Source organism: Bombina bombina, chromosome 1 (assembly GCF_027579735.1).
Source record: "Bombina bombina isolate aBomBom1 chromosome 1, aBomBom1.pri, whole genome shotgun sequence".
NCBI classification, from domain to species: domain Eukaryota; kingdom Metazoa; phylum Chordata; class Amphibia; order Anura; family Bombinatoridae; genus Bombina; species Bombina bombina.
In genome coordinates, this window is record NC_069499.1 from 845,789,733 (window position 1) to 845,809,126 (window position 19,394).

Consider the following 19,394-nt stretch of genomic DNA (forward strand, 5'->3'; position numbering starts at 1 on the left):
TCTGCTGGAAGTGCTCAGATCAACAAGCAATTGTACAAATATAGTAGCCGTTAAAGTAAATGTATGTATATATTATTAAAGGGACATAAAACCCAAAATGTTCCTTTCATGATTCAGATAAAGTATAACATTTCAAACAGGTTTCCAATTTTTTTATATTATCTGATTTGCTTTTATGCTTGGTATCCTTTGTTGAAAAGCATACCTAGGTAGGCTCCGGAGCAGCAGTGCACAGCTCGGAGCTAAATGCCGATTGGCAGCTTGACATATGTGTCTCTTGTTATTGGTTCACCTGATGTGTTTAAGCTAGCTCCAAGTAGTGCATTGCGGCACCTTCAACCACCAAGAGAAATAAGCACATTAGATAATAAAAGTAAATTTTTAAAGGGACCCAAATGTTTTCTTTCATGATTTAGAAAGAGCATTCGATTTTAAACAACTTTCAAATTTACTTCTATTATCTAATTTGCTTCATTCTCTTGATATCCTTATTGAAATGCATATCTAAATAGGTTCCGTAGCTGCTGAATGGTGCCTTGTGCGATTGGTGCACTGCTACTTCTTCAACAAAGGATATCTGAAGAATCAAGCAAATTAAATAATAGAAGTAAATTGAGAAGAGGCATCTGTGTACAGCCACCAATCAGCTGCTACGGAGCCTATTTTGATATGCTTTTCAATAAGGATATCAAGAGATTGTACACAGGTATATACATTTTTTTTATATTGGTAACACTAAGGTACAAAGAGCCCACTGATATCTCCCTACTTTCCTTGGCTTTATGGGATGTCTATTTGCTAACTGCCTCTCTTACACTTACTCACCTGATACAGAAAGCGCTGACTCAATTGCTGCATTGCTCCTTGTAACTGGTTCCTTTGCGACTGCCATTGCTCATAGTTCCGGACATATTCTGCTGTGGGTCTCTGCCATGTGGTGGTGCGAGTATTGTGGTCCACATAATAGTACCGCCCTCGATTATCCACTCGCTTCTCCCATCTGCATAGATTGGATATTCACACAATAGGTAGTTAAAGCAATAAATAGAGCAAAAAGGGTAAAACACAGTCACACAATGCTAAGAAAATGTGCAATCAAGCAGACAGTAGGGTAGCGCAATATGAGTCAGGCAATGCGCACATAAAATGTGCAGGAATATAGCGCCATCTGGCAGTGTACAGGCAGTATTTGCACAATCAAGCGGCATGCATGCAGTGTATGAAGGAATATAGTACAGTTATGTAGTGTATAGACAAAATGCAGGATAATTTGGTACAGTGAGACAATATGAAAGAATATCAAGAAGTGTGCAATGTGCAAAGTACTATGGCGGTTAAAGGGACAGTCTAGACCCAATACATAATTTTGATTTCTTATTGTTATATAAAAGAGACGCATCCTGCAACTGGTCCCGTAATTATAAGCTTCTAGGAATTACATGAAACATTTAAATATTTATTGTTTCTTAGGAGCCAAAAATGGCTGCCAAGCTCCACCCACCTATCGCATGCCAATCACGAGCCACTCTTAAATAAGTTTTCCTACTTGCACATGCTGATTTGTGCATGTGCAATTTGAAATAGCCAACTGGAAAATTTTAAACGTGCACAGCTAAACTGTCGTACAAGGAAACCGCTAACTGGACAAGAAAAAAGCTGTGGGCAGAGCTTGGCGGCCATTTTTGGCTGCTAACAAATTATGATTATTTCATGTTTCATGTACTTATTACAAGCTTATAGATATGGAACGCATTGCAAGGTGCTTGTCTGGTATGTAACAATAAGTTATAAAGAATAAGTATTGGGTCAGACTGTTCCTTTAAATAGGCAGTCAAAATGATCAAGAATATTGTGTAGTAGTTTGCGGAAAATCAGCAAGATTCAAAAAAGATACACCATGACAATACGTGCTCATATAGAACAAGCCATATGCATATTTTGTTTCCTGCTTATTCAGAAAGAAATGCAAGAAATCAACATGACACATACTTCACATGTACGGACACGTAACGTATTGCGCACAATAATCTTCTCATGAAAACCGAAAATTTTCTACATTTTGAATACACACAATATAAAATGGTATATTTCCATGAAAAGCATACAACACTTTATAAGATACAATAATGTGTGTAACTTTGCATGAAAACAATTTGAAAGTTTGTAATTTTTCCTAAAACATAAATCTTTGTAACTTTTTACCAAAAAAAAAAAAGTCAAATTGGTGTAGGGAATATTTTGTTTTTTGGTGGAATGCTACAATGAAAGATCAGTGTCTTAAAACCAAGTTGTATGTTTTTTCTTTGTCTGTCACAGTCATTGCTGTATTTGCTCCTTTGCATATAATGACGTTCTCAAAGAAACAGAAGGACAATGTTTGTTGCCCCTTTGGCGTCGAGCTTGTGCGGCACACAACGATTGGAGGAAGCCGGATCATCATCAATATGCTAATGAAAGCAGGAGCTGCGGTCGGAGGATCGGCGTTATGTTTACCATAACGCAAAAGGTATTTTAAAAAATAAGCGTCTTTGTAAAGTTTAATGAATAAAAAGTGCCCCTGTTTTTAAGATTATTTTTAGTTACCTTGCACTTATTCATTCAAATTTACAATCACTTTAAGTGTGATGATGAAACTTCCGCTCCTCTTTTGAATAGCAATTCCTGGGGTGTGAAAAATTGCATGCCCACATTACTACTTGTAACCATACATTCATCTGGGGATGTGTTGCAGATGTGACTACTGTAGAGAACTATGAACCACTAAGGCAGTGTGCAAGGGAATATGGCGCTGTCGCTCAGTATACAGACAACATGGCGAGACATTTGGTGCAGTCAGGCAGTGTATAGCCAATATACAGTACATATTTGTGGGATTAAGGCAGTTAAAGGGGCATTATACCCCAAAATTATTATTGGCTATTTGCAATTGACATGCATTACCTATTTTGCAGCTAACTCATGCAGGGTGTTTCACTTAATATGGACACCTACTGAACCAGGCTTGTCAGTTAGTGACTTCCTAGCTGTAGGCAGTTAGGGAAAAACAATAGCTTAGTGATTAAAGTATAGTAATACTCTAATCACTGAGCTATTGGTTTCCCCTCACTCCCTAACTAACTGCCTACAGCTAGGAAGTCACTAACTGACATGCCTGGCTCAATGAAGCTGCACTAAGTTATATTTGGTCTGCTGAGAAACTGTTGTTTGATTTGTAAAAAAAGAACAGTAAAAGAGAGATACACAGAACTGCCTAAAACTATCCAGCTTTGTCTCCCACCTCCTCCGGTAACACTGTTTCTCAGCAGACCGAATATAACTTAGGGCTAGATTTATTAAAGTATACGTATACGTGCCCCTGTATGCCTCAGCTTGCCTGTGGCGAGGCGAAATTACCCACAGGTATTCCCCATTGCACACGAGCGCAATTTTGCGCTCGCGTGCAATCCCGCCCCCTGCCCGCGCACATCCAATCAAGCGCGGGCAGGAGCTGTCAATCTCCTCGGTCTGACTAGATCGAGGAGATTGAATTTCGCCACCTTAGAGGTGGCGAAGAGGTTAGGGAAGCGGCGGTCTGGTGACCGATGCTTGATAAATTACGGCGAGCAAGTTCTTGTGAGAACTTGCAGCCCTAGGGCTTTAATAAATCTAGCCCTTAGTGCAGCTTCAGTGAGTCAGGCATGTAAGTTAGTGACTTCCTGGCTGTAGGCGGTTAGGGAGTGAAGGGAAAACAAAAGGTCGGTGATTAGAGTTTAGCATGTAGGTATACACATTCAGTAAAACACCCTACATGGTTTTGCCATTTTTAGGAGAGTTAGCTGCAAAATAAGTAATACATATCAATTGCAAATTGTATCTACACCTAATGCTTTATTTAAATAGCCTATAATAATTTTGGTGTATAATGCCCCTTTAAGGCAGAATTCAAACAATATACAAAAAAAATGTTTTTTTAGAGGAATATGGCAAAAAAATGCAGATGATGTGCATGGTGATATGCTGCAGTCACGTAGTAAGGGGAAGATGGCAGTGTGCAGACTAATGAAATCAAACATGTATACACCCTTGTACTTATGGGGGTCTTACCCTGGGGGAAGGGGCCTTTCCCAAGTGGTACTCTTAGTATTATGATCCACATAGTAAACTCGTCCATTACTAAGCTCTCTCTGTTCCCACCTAGAACAAAAAAAACAGAGATCTGAGCACTACACATAAGAAAATACCTCAAGCCCTGCGTAGAGGATAGTTTACCCCCAGGCCAAAACAATAACAAAATAGCAAGAGTGTCTGTAACAAGACAACTATGAAAACAGATTGTGACTAGGCAATGGGAAAACAAAATGGCAAAGGGTCTATTTCAGGAACAGCACAAGGTGTCATAGGTCTTGAATACAAGAAAGGAACCTAGTTACACACACATATAGGAGAGTATACCCCACACTATACCAGGCAATGTAATATTACAGGTTACCTCAAGAAATGTACAGTAAGACATTACCTGAGGCAAAGTACAATCAAATATCTGCACACTTAGGCACTGGAGAACCATGGTTTATAGCAGGTCATGCACACTATAGAGTTTACTTAAAGGGACACTACCCATGCTACTAACCATGGGTGCTGCCATTATAGAACTTAGGTCACACTGCAGGTATCTAAAGGACAGTTAGTACTGGAATGCAGTGACAGCTGGATTTCAACACGGTGCCACCTATGACTAGAGGGAGGCGGATAATAACCTCTATTCTATGCTTATAAAATTTAGTTACTGTTGTATGTCCCTTTAAGACTGTAAATACTTAAAGCAGTGTTTCTCAACTCCAGTCCTCAGGACCCTTAACAGGCCAGAGTTTCATTATATCTTAACTAGAGCACAGGTGAAATAATCAGCTGATCTATAACCACTGTTACTAACCTGCTCTCGCCCTTCAGATGATTATTTCACCTGTGCTCAGGTGAAACACTGCTTTAAAGGGACACTGAACCCAATTTTTTTTCTTTCGTGATTCAGATAGAGCATGAAATTTTAAGAAACTTTCTAATTTACTCCTATTATCAAATTTTCTTAATTCTCTTAGTATCTCTATTTGAAATGCAAGAATGTAAGTTTAGATTCCGGCCCATTTTTGGTGAACAACCTGGGTTGTTCTTGCTGATTGGTGGATAAATTCATCCACCAATAAAAAACTGCTGTCCAGAGTTCTGAACTAATAAAAAAGCTTAGCTGTCTTTGTTTTCAAATAAAGATAGCAAGAGAACGAAGAAAAATTGATAATAGGAGTAAATTAGAAAGTTGCTTAATATTGAACGCTCTATATGAATCACAAAAGAAAAAAATTGGGTTCAGTGTCCCTTTAAAGCATAATGAGGACATATTGTATTTTTTTTCTCTCTCTAGAGATGCCTCACAGACTGTTTTAGAAAAATATTTAACGGGACACTGAACCCAAACTTTTTCTTTTATGATTCAGATAGAGCATGCAATTTTAAGCAACTTTCTAATTTACTCCTATTCATTTTTCTTTGTTCTCTTGCTATCTTTATTTGAAAAAGAAGGCATCTAAACTTTTTTTTTTAAGGTTCAGTACTCTGGACAGCACTTTTTATTGGTGGATGAATGTATCCACCAATCAGCAAGGACAACCCAGGTTGTTCACCAAAAATGGTCCGGCATCTAAACTTACATTCTTGCATTTCAAATAAAGATAAAAGAGAATAAAGAAAATTTGATAATAGGAGTAAATTATCAAAGAAGAAAGTTGCTTAAAATTTAATTTCTGAATCATGAAAGAAATTTTTTTGGGTTCAGTGTCCCTTTAAACAAACATAGAACTGCAAAGCTGAAATCTCCAGCACCACTTGCCCTATGGAGAGTAAGTAAACTCTCATGCAAAAGGGAAAAGGGATTTCAGCTTGTAAGAGGTTCTCTGAAACTGGCTAAATTTACAAGCTGATAAATATTTAGTGTTCTGCAAACCCTTCTGTAAGTATATGGTTGCCTAATCAAACTATTTTTTTTGCAAGTGCAATACATTGTAATAAAAGTATTGCATGAACATATATTTTATTATTACATTCTCTGGGGTGGGAGAGTTTTGTTTCTGTGCTTTTTAACATTGATTTTAGATTAACAAAAGCTTTTTTTTACTTGATGTTGAATTAGTGCATTGTGTATAGTCTGCATAGTTTCTGTGTATTGTATGTTTGCTGCATGTATTCACTGTCCTATAGTAGCATACAGCAATATCACAGAAGCCTCTGCTACCAAATCACATGATTTTTTACTTTACCTTTAACATCTCAGCATCCACTGCTTATTTTCTCAAACAAAACAAAAAAAGCACATACTAAATAATAAAATCCATCTCCATGCCAAATCACATCAGTTTTAAGAGATAAGAAAGGTACTTTTTTCCACCGTTAATAACTCTAATCAATTTACTTCACATTTTCAACATTTGCCGTCTCTGAGGGTACCCACAGAACTGCCAAAGAAAATCAGTAACAAGCTCCAGAAGTATGCAGTACTGGGAGCTAGCTGAACACAAAGTGAGCCATTAATGCACAATCAGCAGCTAACTTCCAGTAGTGTTTTGCTGCTTCAGAGCCTACCTAGGTATGTTTTTAACAAAGGATACCAAGATAAAAAAGCAAATTAGATAATAGAAGTAAACTGGTAAGCTAATTCAAATTGCATGCTCTATCTGAATCACAAAATAAACATTTTGGGTTTCATATCCCTTTAACATATAGCTGTCTCCATCATACTTAGTGAAATGAACTGACCCTGATGCATGTTACACTGTGATTGCTTACAAATTTGCATAAACTTTTTTTTAGATCTGGCAACAGCAACAGAAACTAGGAACAGAAATACCACTAAATGGATTCTGAATTGCTCTTGATTTACAAAACTTTGCAAATGGGTACTGAGCCCACACAACCAAATTCCAGAGTAAAATGTTTTTGTTTTTTTTTACAATGCAGCACTAGATCTATGCAGGAATATTATAATTATTATTTTCTTTATTTCTAACGCTCCAACAGATTCGGCAGCATTATACAGGGAGAACAATAAACAAAGGCAGACAGGTAAGGTAGAATGGATGAAGTGTCCTGCTCTCTAAACTGCTTTCAATTTCAAGGGTAAGTCAAATAAGAAAAATAAACAAATAAATAGATTAGACAGAGCATGACATTTTAAAGAACTTTCCATTTTACTTCTACTATCAATTTTGCTTAGTTCTCTTGGTATCTTTTGTTAAAGAGTAATCCTAGATGAGCTCAGGAGCGTTCACGTGTCTTTCCCCATCTGGCAGCAGTGTTTGCAACAATATTTATAGCAAATTATAGCATAGTTGCAAACACTATTGCCTAGGGCTGCAACTAACGATTATTTTAATAATCGATTAATCGGCCGATTATTTTTTCGATTAATCGACTAATCGGATAAAAAGAGAATCAATAATAGTTTTCTATGTTTTAAATAAAATCCACATAATGAGTGTTACAAATATAAACTTCAGACTAAAACGTTACATTAGCACAACTGTTTCTTCAATTTTTAAGCAGCAGAGCACAGTTTTATAATTAAACAAAACAAAACCACAAACTGTTTGAAAAGAGGTAGAACTAGAAAGAGTTAGACTATCACTGTTAATAACATTCTGTTATTCACTCTTTCAGAAACTTTGCATTGAAATGCAAACATCTCAACATGTCCACATGCTTCTGGCTAAGGCTGGTTCTCTGTTTGCTGCTATATTTCCTGCAGCAGAGAAAAGGCTGTTGAGGTGCATAAGTAGGGTTTTGCCAATTTCACCAAAGTGGGATATTTATCTTTGTTAGCTCTTCACCAATGCTAAGTGTTTTCTACCTTGGCAAGGGGCCTCTCAATAAAGTAACCCTTGACTTCATTCTAACATAAAAATATCTTGAATATCTATATGCAATGGTAAATAACCAGCTATAAGGTTAGGGGAAATATCTAGTCCGCTCTAAAAATAACGAATATATACTTATAAAGGTTGAATCTGGTACATATTATCACAATTTATTAAAAATATAAAAAAACAAAATCAAAAGCGCTAAGGACTTATATCAATAACAGGAGAAAGCCTTACACATTTATCTATGCAGTACATATAATCAGCAATAGCAAGCAATAATAATTGTGCAAACAGATAATAGTGCACATCAATTTAAATAACTCCCATCAGTCTAGGGGCAAGGTGTAAACAACAAGCTTGGCACTATATCATGAAAAGCATAGTTCCAAATCACCAGATTTAATATAAACAATCCAAATGATGACTATTATATCTGGATTGCACATAAGCCAGGAGTAGCTGTAAAATTATACTGTCCTGAAAAAGTGAAAAGTAGACGTCCTTTAGGCTAAGAACATAACCATAAAACAGAATACCAAGTGCAGGAGTTCATTGGAGTGAAGCAGCTGGTGTTGTGCACAGACCAACTAATTGCAAACCAACTAATCGATTATGAGATTATGAGATTCGTTGACAACTATTTTCATAATCGATTATTATCGATTATGACGATTAGTTGTTGCAGCTCTACTATTGCCATAGAATGCTTGAGACACGTGCACTTTCCTAAGCTCCTATAAGCCCGCATAGGTTTACTCTTCAATAAAGGATACCAAAAGAACAAAGCAAATTTGATAACGGACGTAAATTAGAAAGTTGCACGCACTACTTGAATCACTTTAAGTATTGGGGGGAAAAAGTTTAGCGATGACGTTCCCTTTAATATTCCTTTAAAGGGACACTGAACCCAATTTTTTTCTTTCGTGATTCAGATAGAGCATGACATTTTAAGCAGCTTTCTAATTTAGTCCTATTATCAAATTTTCTTTATTCTCTTGGAATCTTTATTAGAAATGCAAGAATGTAAGTTTAGATGCCGGCCCATTTTTGGTGACAACCTGGGTTGTTCTTGCCGATTGGTTTATAAATTCATCCACCAATAAAAAAGTGCTGTCCAGAGGTCTGAACAGAAAAAAAGCTTAGATGCCTTCTTTTTCAAATAAAGATAGCAAGAGAACGACGTAAAATTGATATTAGGAGTAAATTAGAAAGTTGCTTAACATTGCATGCTCTATCTGATTCACAAAAGAAAAAAATTGGGTTCAGTGTCCCTTTAAATACATAACACAATACAACACTTGATATTTAAGTATTGTATATAGTGGATATGTTATAGAAATACATTTTGTTACTAAATAGTCTTTATTTGCACTGGCAGTGTCATAGGACCACACAAAACTGCACAGATATCACCAGATGAATTACATGTGAACTTGTTGATCATTTCTGATGTTTGATGAGTACTCAGAACACTATTTTACAGTGTTTATATATATTTCCTCATAGCGTGAATTAACATCTGAAGCCTCTCATGGGATTGGGCGAGTAACCTTGTGCTTATATTGCACCGAAATGATGTATAAAGTCCAGGGCACATTCATTGTTGGCATTTTCTCCATTATTTAAAAAAGTTTGACAAGACAAAAAGATCACTCTATATACAGCACACAGAGGGATAAGAGAATAATTCATAGCTTCTGTGCACAATAATCTTGCAAAATGTTAACAGTCAAGCCAACAAGCAAACTCAGTGTGGGAGAACGCAGTTTGTTTGTTTTTTATCTCGTAAACTTTCTGAGAACTAATGTGTTAATTTATGAGAAAAGTAAAAGTGAACAATTTACAAAATAGCTGTTTTCGGCTTCACAGCCACAGAGAAAAACAAACAACTACATACACAAATAGATATTATCACCGACTGCCAAATGTGACTGTGTGTGATCTGCTGAGCGTCTAAATGCGAGGCTGTAACTGGAAATGTTGTCAGACTGAGATCTGTAGCTTATCCAGCTGCTGAACAGAGGTGGCACCAGCATGTGACCAGATGATGTCCCCCCCCCCCCGCCGTGTACTGCTGCATGCAAAGCTAATTACTTGCATGCACTTGTATTGTATTGTACCTGTGCTACAATATATTAATAAAATATGCTGGTAAAAATAGGGATAAAAAAAGCTTACACAGGAAACTGAAAGACAAAATAAATATAATCACTAATGCTTGCAGACAAATATGCACAGAAATAGAAAGGAGGTCAGCCACAAACACACAGATGTAGCGCATAGGCAGCCAGGCAAACAGATGCACAAATGACAAAGGTAGATAGACACCTAAAGAATAAAGGGACATTAAACCCCCAAAAAATTGTTTGTGATTCAGATAAAGTGATTTTAAACAACTTTCCAATTTATTTATATTATCAAATTTGCTTCTTTCTCTTGGTATCCATTGTTGAAGCAGCAGCTATGCACTTCTGGGAGCAAGCTGAACATATCTGGTGAAACAATGAAAAAGAGGCATTTGCGTACATCCACCAATCACCAGCTAGCTCCCAGTAATGCATTGCTGTTTCTGAGAATACTTATGTAACTTTTTCAAATAAGGATAACAAGAAAATGAAGCAAATTAGATAGTAGAAGTAATGTGGAAACTTGATTAAAATCATATTTTCTGTCTGAATCATGAAAGACAATTTTGGGGTTTCATGTCCCTTTAATACAACACAGTATTGCATTATTAGCAAGATAAATACATACAAATGTGGTCAAGCTAAGAAAAAAACATACATAATAACACGCTATCATTAATATTCTTAATAATTAAGAGTCTAGGTCTTGCTAGTTCCTCCTTTATTTCTGGGTTTTAAAGTTACTTACATCGGTGACAGCTATTCTACAGCTTTCTGATGCGCCATTTTAAAAGTCTGGGTTTGCCAAATGAGCATCTCCTTATGGTGTCATATTTAGAATAATAAATGAAGAAATTTGTTTCATTTACTATTTAGAGTCATCCTGCATTTTATATATACTCTTCAGGGCAATTAAATTGTGCAACTCATTACCTAAGGAGGTAGTACATGTAGATACATTTAAAAATGGTTTTGATACATTTCTGGCTAGAAACAGAATTCAGGGATATGATTGCTTGCGTTAAATTTGTCACCTTTTTTAATGGGATTAATTTAAGATCAACTGGAGATTGTACTGTAGATAAAGTACAAAGTAAAGTTCTGTCTTTTTTCAACCTCATCTACTATGTTACATTGCCTTGCCAATTTCTGTCTCCAGCCCATCCTCAATCATTCTGCATTGTGTAATTATATTTCTCTACTTCATGTTTCAGAGGCATTCTGCTAAGCAGAAAGTCATATTGCGATTAATGCCATTCGATCTTGTGTTGGCTTTTTTTTTTTCTTTTCAGGGTTAAGACTTTACAGAGACACAGAGGGCGCACACAAGGTTTTACAAACAGTCAAATTAACTAGAAAACGAGACACACAAAACACAGAAAACAGTTATATACAAGTTAAAAGAAGAGTTTACGTCTAATAGTCATAATAACGTGTGTGTGAATCAAGAAGGGAATGGTTCACTGTTAGTTTGCAGGTGGATAGACAGTAAATAATTAAACTTAGAAAAAGAACTCCCAGACAAGCAGACATCCACAAACAGTGAGTTTGTAGAGAATCAGAATTTTAGAAAAATGTATGCAGACATCATGATTTAAGGGACAGTCTACACTAAAATTGTTATTGTTTAAAAAGATAGACAACGCCTTTACTACCCATTACCCAGCTTTGCACAAGCAACATTGTTTTATTAATATACTTTATAACCTTTAAACCTCAAAATGTCTGCCTTTTTCTAAGCCGCTACAGACAGCCTCTTATCACATGCTTTTTTATTTGCTTTTCACAACAAGACAAGGCTAGTTCATGTGGGCCATATAGACAACATTGTGCTCTCTCCCGTAAAGTTGTGGCTGATTGACACAGCACTAATTGGCTAAAATGCAAGTTAATAGATAATAGACAAATAGCCATGTGATCAAGGGGCTGTCAGAAGAGGCTTAGATACAAGGTAATCAGAGGTAAAAGGTATATTAACTTTTTTGTAGTTGGCTGTCCCTTTAACAGCAGGAGAGCATTACATACTCGTATATTAAGTGAATTAAAAGGTGCATTTGTACACCCACGCATGCACACACATAGGGCTCACACAGAGAACTGCAACAGCAAACAAACATACTAAGCTGATAAATAAATAAATGCATAATGTTTGCAAACAGGCAGAGTTGATGTAAAATCATCAGAACACTGTTGGTACAGTGACAGCGTCCAGCTCCTCCACACCTAGAATAAGGACACTGTTGCAAAAACACTGCCAAGGAGCCGCTCGTAACTGCCGGAGGAAACCACAGCTCCTGCGCCAGAACTACACACAGAGCTTCTTTGTATGTTAGAAAGAGCCGTGAATGGCAGCCAAAGTAAAAGAAGCATATTGCAACCACAGTCTGCACTCCGCTTGCCATGACTGCAGAACTACAGAACATAATCTTACACTGACAACAAGAACGTGTTGTACATCGCTAAAAGGACATTAAAACATCTCTTGCTTCAGTGTAAAATTGTGCTTTTGTCCCACACTCCCTAAAGAGGCCAGAAACAAATTCTGTAACCTGCAAATGATGTAAATCAAATAGCTGGCTTGGGCAATTTGCAGCATTTTAAAAAGCCAGGTAACAGATTTTGCTTTTTGGCTTCTCTAGGGAGCATGTGACAAAATACTTTAAAAAAAAAAAAAAAACGCAAAAACCCCCACAGAAACAAGAAATGTTTAATGTCTTTAAATAATGCACATATTCCAGTTACAAGTCATCCAGTGTGTGCATTATCTTTAAATAGCTTCTACTGCTTGTCTAGCCAAGAATACATTTTATGTTTAAAAAAAAAAAAAGGCTGACACAATAGCACCTATAGACCAGGCTAACGCTCATTAATAAATGTAGGATTTCTTCAACATTTCCGTGTAATTGAGAGCTTGCAAGTGAGACTATAACAGCATGGTACTAAATTATATTACTTCATTATGAAACAAAAGTGTCCAAATCTGCAAACTATTTAAAAAGGACATCCTAATGTAATAATAAAATTCTCTAATTTGTTAGAACATTGTATTATTATATAAAAAGCCTGCAGATATTTATATGCTGAATTGCTGCATACAATACTGCAGTTGTGATCAGGAGTTGCAATACATTCTTCTTCCTGAGCAGGACACGGACAGCGAGCCAATCAGAATGCAAGTAGCCACCAATAACCTATTGAATCCAGCACAACACCAGCCTGGTGTGCAAGTCTAAATATATCTTCAACCCCCTGAAGTAAACACAGTGAGTATTCATGTAATAATAAAACGCTATCAAGAATTAGAGCACTTCATTATCACATTTGAATGACCAGCCAAAAAAATAAAATAATCAGTTTATTAAAAACTACCTGGTCTATACTATCAATAAATGTGGTTTCTTGTTGAAGCTTTTAAAGTAATCACAGTCTAAAGACCACATGTTAATTCCCTAAGAACAGAACAAAATATAAAGCAAAATCTCTCTTTCTCCATAAGGTTGTGGCCATTTGGAAGACTTCAATTTAGCTTTATTTTTCCTTTACATTTTCTAGATAACTGGGAGCAGTAACCCACATAATATCCCATGATTGCCACACTGACGCTAAGCCTAGGTCTCCTCTCTAGATATAATGAGAGTTTTCACGTTTGAAGCCGGAGTTTTCCAGGACCTCAGCGCAGGAAGTGTTTGGTGCAGAGAACAGAGCCCTTCACATAGAGCACATAAAGGACCTGTGAGAGCACAACCCTAATTACCTGTGACTGACACTGCTCCCAGCCTCTGACCTCACCAATCAAATAAACAAGCACTCCTGGGCCTCTCATTAACCCTTCACTGAATGAAAGCAGAGCAGATGGCAACGCCCAAGTCCCAGCACTGTACCACAAACAAACACTAACCACACAAAAAGGACACACAGCAAGCCACCACCTACAGCAACGCCCCTTGCTTCTCTTGTGGGCCGCCAATACATGGGGACAGCAGATATGCCAGTTTTCTGTAACTGCAGACCCCTTTGTGTTAAAGCATAATACGTGTGCTGTGTTTTACATTATACTAGATTGTGTTTGCATAAGAAACGTTGACACATTTAAGCCAGGAGGTCACATTTCTTTTTTATCTGCCTTAGAGAATGATAAAAAGGCTTTCATTTGTCCATTCATTATTGTTTAAAGTGAATGTAAATTTTGATGCTAAAGTGCCCGGTTTTTAAAAATATGATTAAAAACTGGGGCACTTTAATTCACCAAAATTTACATTTCACTCCTGTTGAGAGAAAAAACGTACCTTTTAATCTTCACAGCAGCTCCAGCTTCCTCCACCCGTTGCAAAGCCTCTTCCTGGGTCTAAAATGAGGAATCCGGCTTCCTCCAATCACAACGTTGAATCAGACACTGATTCCCCCGGGGGGAAGCTGTGATTGGAGGATGACCTATCCATCATTTCGGACATCAGAAATGGCTTGCGACGACCGGAGAAAGTTGGAGCTGCTGTCAAGTTTAAAAGGTAAGTTTTTTTCACAACAGGAGTGAAATGTAAATTTTGATGAATTAAAGTGCCCCTGTTTTTAATCAAATTTTTAAAAACCGGGCACTTTAGCATCAAAATTTACATTCACTTTAATGCAATATGTTGCCTGCTATATCCTACTTTTAGTTTTTGTGAGTTGTTGAATGCTTATGTAAAATGTATAATGCCAGACATGTGGCTGTGCATGAATAGTGAATGAGTAACAAAGTCCTCTGATACTTTTTAGTGTTTCTGCCAAACATAGACATCAGCAAAGCTCTGCACATGAACGCCAACGCAGTAGTGACAGTGCAGCATTTACACACAAAAAAGTATCTACTTTGGTTTCTCCATTTTCAATATGATCTCTTCATTACACTCAATCCAACCAATTAATAAGGCGTACCTGCTTGCACATCTGTTAAAGATATTCACATGCAAAAGTTTCATGCTCTAATATGTTAGAACATCTCATTTTTGCATTGTTGACCCTACAGCACTATGTATCCAAGGGTAAAATGAAAAAAATGTTGCCAATAAACAATAAAAAGGGATGCCTGTGATTATGGTGACACTGAAAATGGCTCATCATCAGTCGTTAACAGGACAATAAGTATCAGACAATAAACTGTGTTTAAAGGGACGGTAAAGTAGACAGTCATGATTTAGGCAGAGCATATAATTTTTAACAACTTTCCAATTTACATCTATTATTTAAATTTGCTTCCTTCTCATTTTATCCTTTGCTGAAAGGTTCATCTAGGTAAGCTCAGGAGCAGCAAAGAACCTAGGTTCTAGCTGCTGATTGGTGGCTGCACATATATAAACCGATTGCATTGGCTCACCCATGTGTTAAGTTAGAAACCAGTAGTGCACTGCTGCTCCTTCAACAAATGATACCAAGAGAATGAAGCAAATTTGGTAATAGAAGTAAACTGGAAAGTTGTTTCAAATTGTTTGTTCTACCTAAACCATAAAAGAAAATTGTTTGGGTTTCATGGCCCTTTAACTCCTTAAAAGTGGTTAAACAGAACAGTAAAGTCCCACTGGTGAACCACTCAGGAGCAGAAGGTGCATATACTAACAAATAACTGGCTATTTCCGTGCTGAATTTTACCTACATGTTTAAATCCTTTGTACCACAGTTACATTTGATCAATAGTGCAAAGAAAAAGCCTGTAACTTTTGCATAAGAATATCCTTTTAAATAAAATATTTTTTTATATTCCAAAAGGACCTTCTCAGCTGGACATATGTAAGAATTTGAATACAATTATGCAGGTAATAAAACTGGACAGGCATCTGATTGAGAGAAGCTGTACTGTAGCACTGACCTCCCACTGTAATTTACTCAAATTAGCCCACCCCCACCCCTCGTAAGGTGAGTGACTGGATAGGATTGTCCTATGTACACAAACAGCTGAGGGAGAATGAGGCCTTTCAGATGGACATATAATGTAGCATTCATGACTGTGTAGACTGTGTGGGCTCCACCTAATCTTCAACTTCTGCAGTCTCCTGCACACACCATATAATGCCCCTTATATTTTATCTTCTATTATACAGCACTGGGTGCATCACTGGTCTCTTACCCTGGAGGGAGGCCATCTGCAGTCGGAGTAATGGCACTGGTCTGTGATGGCGACTCCTCGTTCCCTGCAGATGGTAGCAGTGAACCTGGCGAGGTTGGAACGCTAGTGATGCTGATCATTGACGTATCCACAGATGAGGCATCACTATCTGCTACTGTTGTGTGCGGACATTCTCCATTACCTAAGAAAAGTAAAACTTTGTTCAACTATTTAAAGGGGCACTGAACCCAAATTTTTTTTGTTTTGTGATTCAGATAGAGCATGCAATTTTAAGCAACTTTCTAATTTACACCTATTATCAATTTTTCTTCGTTCTCTTGCTTTCTTTATTTGAAAAAGAAGGCATCTAAGCTATTTTTTTTGTTCAGAACCATGGAAAGGACTTGTTTATTGGTGGGTGAATTTATCCACCAATCCGCAAGAACAACCCAGTTTGTTCACCAAAAATGGGCCGACTTACATTCTTGCATTTCAAATAAAGATACCAAGAGAATGAAGACAATTTGATAATAGGAGTCAATTAGAAAGTTGCTTAAAATTGCATGCTTTATCTGAATCACAAAAGAAAAAAAATTGGGTTCAGTGTCCCTTTAAGTATTATTATGTTTATTTGTAACAATTCAACAGATACCAAAGAGCTATGCAGGGGGTACAAAAAAAAAAAAATGACCGGACTTAGAAACTATTCAAACTAAAAATGATCTAGAGACAAATGATGGAATTATTGCTAAAAGGCACAGGTTCATAATATGGTGTGAAAGTGGTTAACACTTTTTAAAAAAAAAATTGTTATGAGTTTCCAAATCGATCTACTTAGATATCAGTAATAAACTTACATAAAACACGTCACAAAGTTTACACACACATTGTCTTGTGTTCTGGAAAAGAAACTGTGTTGTGTATTACTTTGTCTCTGTAGGTCATTGGAATAAGTACACACGCTTATAATACAAACGTGCTGAAAAAGGGAGGGGACTGTATAAGTAACCAGTGGCTGTGAACGAAAGCCTGGCAATACAAGGGATTATCTATTTTTTTAAACAATAACAATTCTGGAGCAGACTGTCCCTTTAATAATTCAGTTATTTATCTTTGAAAGATTTGAAACAAGATAAATATGAATACAGTATTCATATTTATCTTGTTTCAAATCTTTCAAAGATAAATAACTGAATTATTAAAGGGACAGTCTGCTCCAGAATTGTTATTGTTTAAAAAGATAGATAATCCCTTTATTTTGCATAACCAACAGTTACATTAACCCCTTAACGACCGTGACATACCCTGTACATCGCTGGTAGTTAAGGGATTGTTTGTTTATAATAGTGCGGGTCTTGCAGGAAGTTGCAAGACTGCGCTATTACACCCTCCCTCCTGCTGGCTTCTATAAATAGTGCAGTCTCACTGGTCTTTAATATTAATATTAAGTGAGACTGCGCTATTTAGAGAAGCCAGCAGGAGAAAGGGGTGTAATAGCGCAGTCTTGCAACTCCCGGCAAGACCCGCACTATTATATAGTGCTCTCTCATAAGTAACTCCATGGACGTGAGCACAATGTTATCTCTATGACACACATGAACTAACACTGAGATAACTAGCACTGAGATATGAGGTGGCCTTCAAAGGCTTAAAAATTAGCATATGAGCCTACCTAGGTTTAGCTTTCAACAAAGAATACCAAGAGAAGAAAGCAAATTTGATGATAAAAGTAAAATTGAAAAATCATTTAAAATTGCATGCCCTATCTGAATCCTGAAAGTTTAATTTCAACTAGATTGTCCCTTTAAATAAATACATAAAAAAATACAAACAAGAAACACTGTAGGCAGCACAATACTGATACTGTGATATCCAGTACCATAAAGGGACAATAAACACGTTAACATTTTAATATAACATATTTAGTTATGCGTAGTACAACAACTTTGCTATATACTTTCATTATTTATCGGTGCACCCTTGTGGCCTTTCTAATTTTCAGAACTAAAAATGTACACTGAAGACTTCTCAAGTCATTCCCTAATTGGCTTTAGCTATTAAAGGGACATAAAACCCACATTTTATCTTTCATGATACAGATAGAGCATGTGATTTTAAATAACTTAATTTTAGTTCTATTATCGAATTTGTTTTGTTCTCTTTATATCTTTTGTTGAAAAGTATACCTAGGTAGACACAGGGGCTGCTGATTGGTTGCTGAACATAAATGCCTCATGTTATTGGCTCACCCAAAGCATTAAATAGCTCCCAGTAGTGCACTGTTGCTTCTTCAACAAAGGATACCAAGAGAATAAAGTAAATAAGAAGCTAGAAGTAAATGTGAAATTTGTTTAAAATTATATTCCCTTTCTGAATCGTGAAAGAAAAATTTAGCATTTCATGTCCCTTTAATAACTGCAAAACAATGTAGTTTTATACTAACTTTATAACAGTGACTCGCCTAGTTGTCTGAAAACTAAAGCCCAGATTGGCTCCTACAAATAAGACAAGTGGTGGGTGGGTGGAGTTTGGCTATTGAAAAACAATTGCAGCAAACAAGAGGTTAATCTGTTTTTGAAATGTTTAGACTTGGCTGATATGTTATTTTACAGCTAGACAACAGCAGTCTTTTATAATCCCAATGTGTTTACTGCTCTTTAACTAAAGGGTCTGTGAACACCTTGTAATTACTATATTTTTCTGCTGTCTTGAACTAAATGAACAAACTAGGTGAGCTTGAAAATAAATTGAATAAATTAACACCTTATTTGCTGTAAATGTTTTTTAATAGCCAAAGTCCACCCACCACTTGCCTTATTTAGAGACGTTAATTCTCCAGTACTCAAAATTGGAAAACTCTTAAAGGGACACTGAACCCAATTTTTTTTCTTTCATGATTCAGATAGAGCATTACATTTTAAGCAACTTCCTAATTTACTCCTATTATTAATTTTTCTTCGTTCTCTTGCTATCTTTATTTTAAAAGCAGGAAAGTAAATCTTAGCAGCCAGCCCATTTAAGGTTCAGCACCACGGATAGCACTTGCTTATGGGAGGCTTACATTTACCCACCAATAAGCAAGCATAACCCAGGTTCTCAACCAAAAATGGTCCGGCTCCTATGCATCACATTCCTGCTTTTTAAATAAAAATAGCAAGAGAACGAAGAAAAATTGATAATAGAAGTAAATTAGAAAGTTGCTTAAAATTGCATGCTCTATATGAACCGTGAAAGAAAAAAAATTGGGTTTAGTGTCCCTTTAATTTGCAGAGTTGAATTACAGAAAAACAGAATTTATGTTTA

At 36.6% G+C, this 19,394-nt stretch overlaps 1 protein-coding gene and 1 long non-coding RNA gene across 3 annotated transcripts in view; one reads left to right on the plus strand and one right to left on the minus strand.

The window, feature by feature from the left end:
- The window catches only part of WWP2 (WW domain containing E3 ubiquitin protein ligase 2), a 200,473-nt gene that overhangs the window by 29,670 nt on the left and 151,409 nt on the right, over positions 1-19,394 (minus strand). Inside the window, exons 8-10 of one of the 2 annotated variants that reach the window (XM_053699467.1) lie at positions 16,113-16,293; positions 4,084-4,173; positions 826-1,000 (exon numbers count right to left, since the gene is read on the minus strand). In XM_053699467.1, coding sequence (XP_053555442.1) covers positions 826-1,000; positions 4,084-4,173; positions 16,113-16,293 — 446 coding nt within the window. The remainder of the gene's footprint in view (positions 1-825; positions 1,001-4,083; positions 4,174-16,112; positions 16,294-19,394) is intronic. The other variant, XM_053699468.1, reaches the window with a different exon arrangement.
- Positions 2,324-13,196, plus strand: LOC128646051 (uncharacterized). Its single transcript, XR_008400178.1, has 3 exons — positions 2,324-2,506; positions 7,045-7,089; positions 13,159-13,196. It is a non-coding gene; the product is annotated as an uncharacterized LOC128646051 (long non-coding RNA).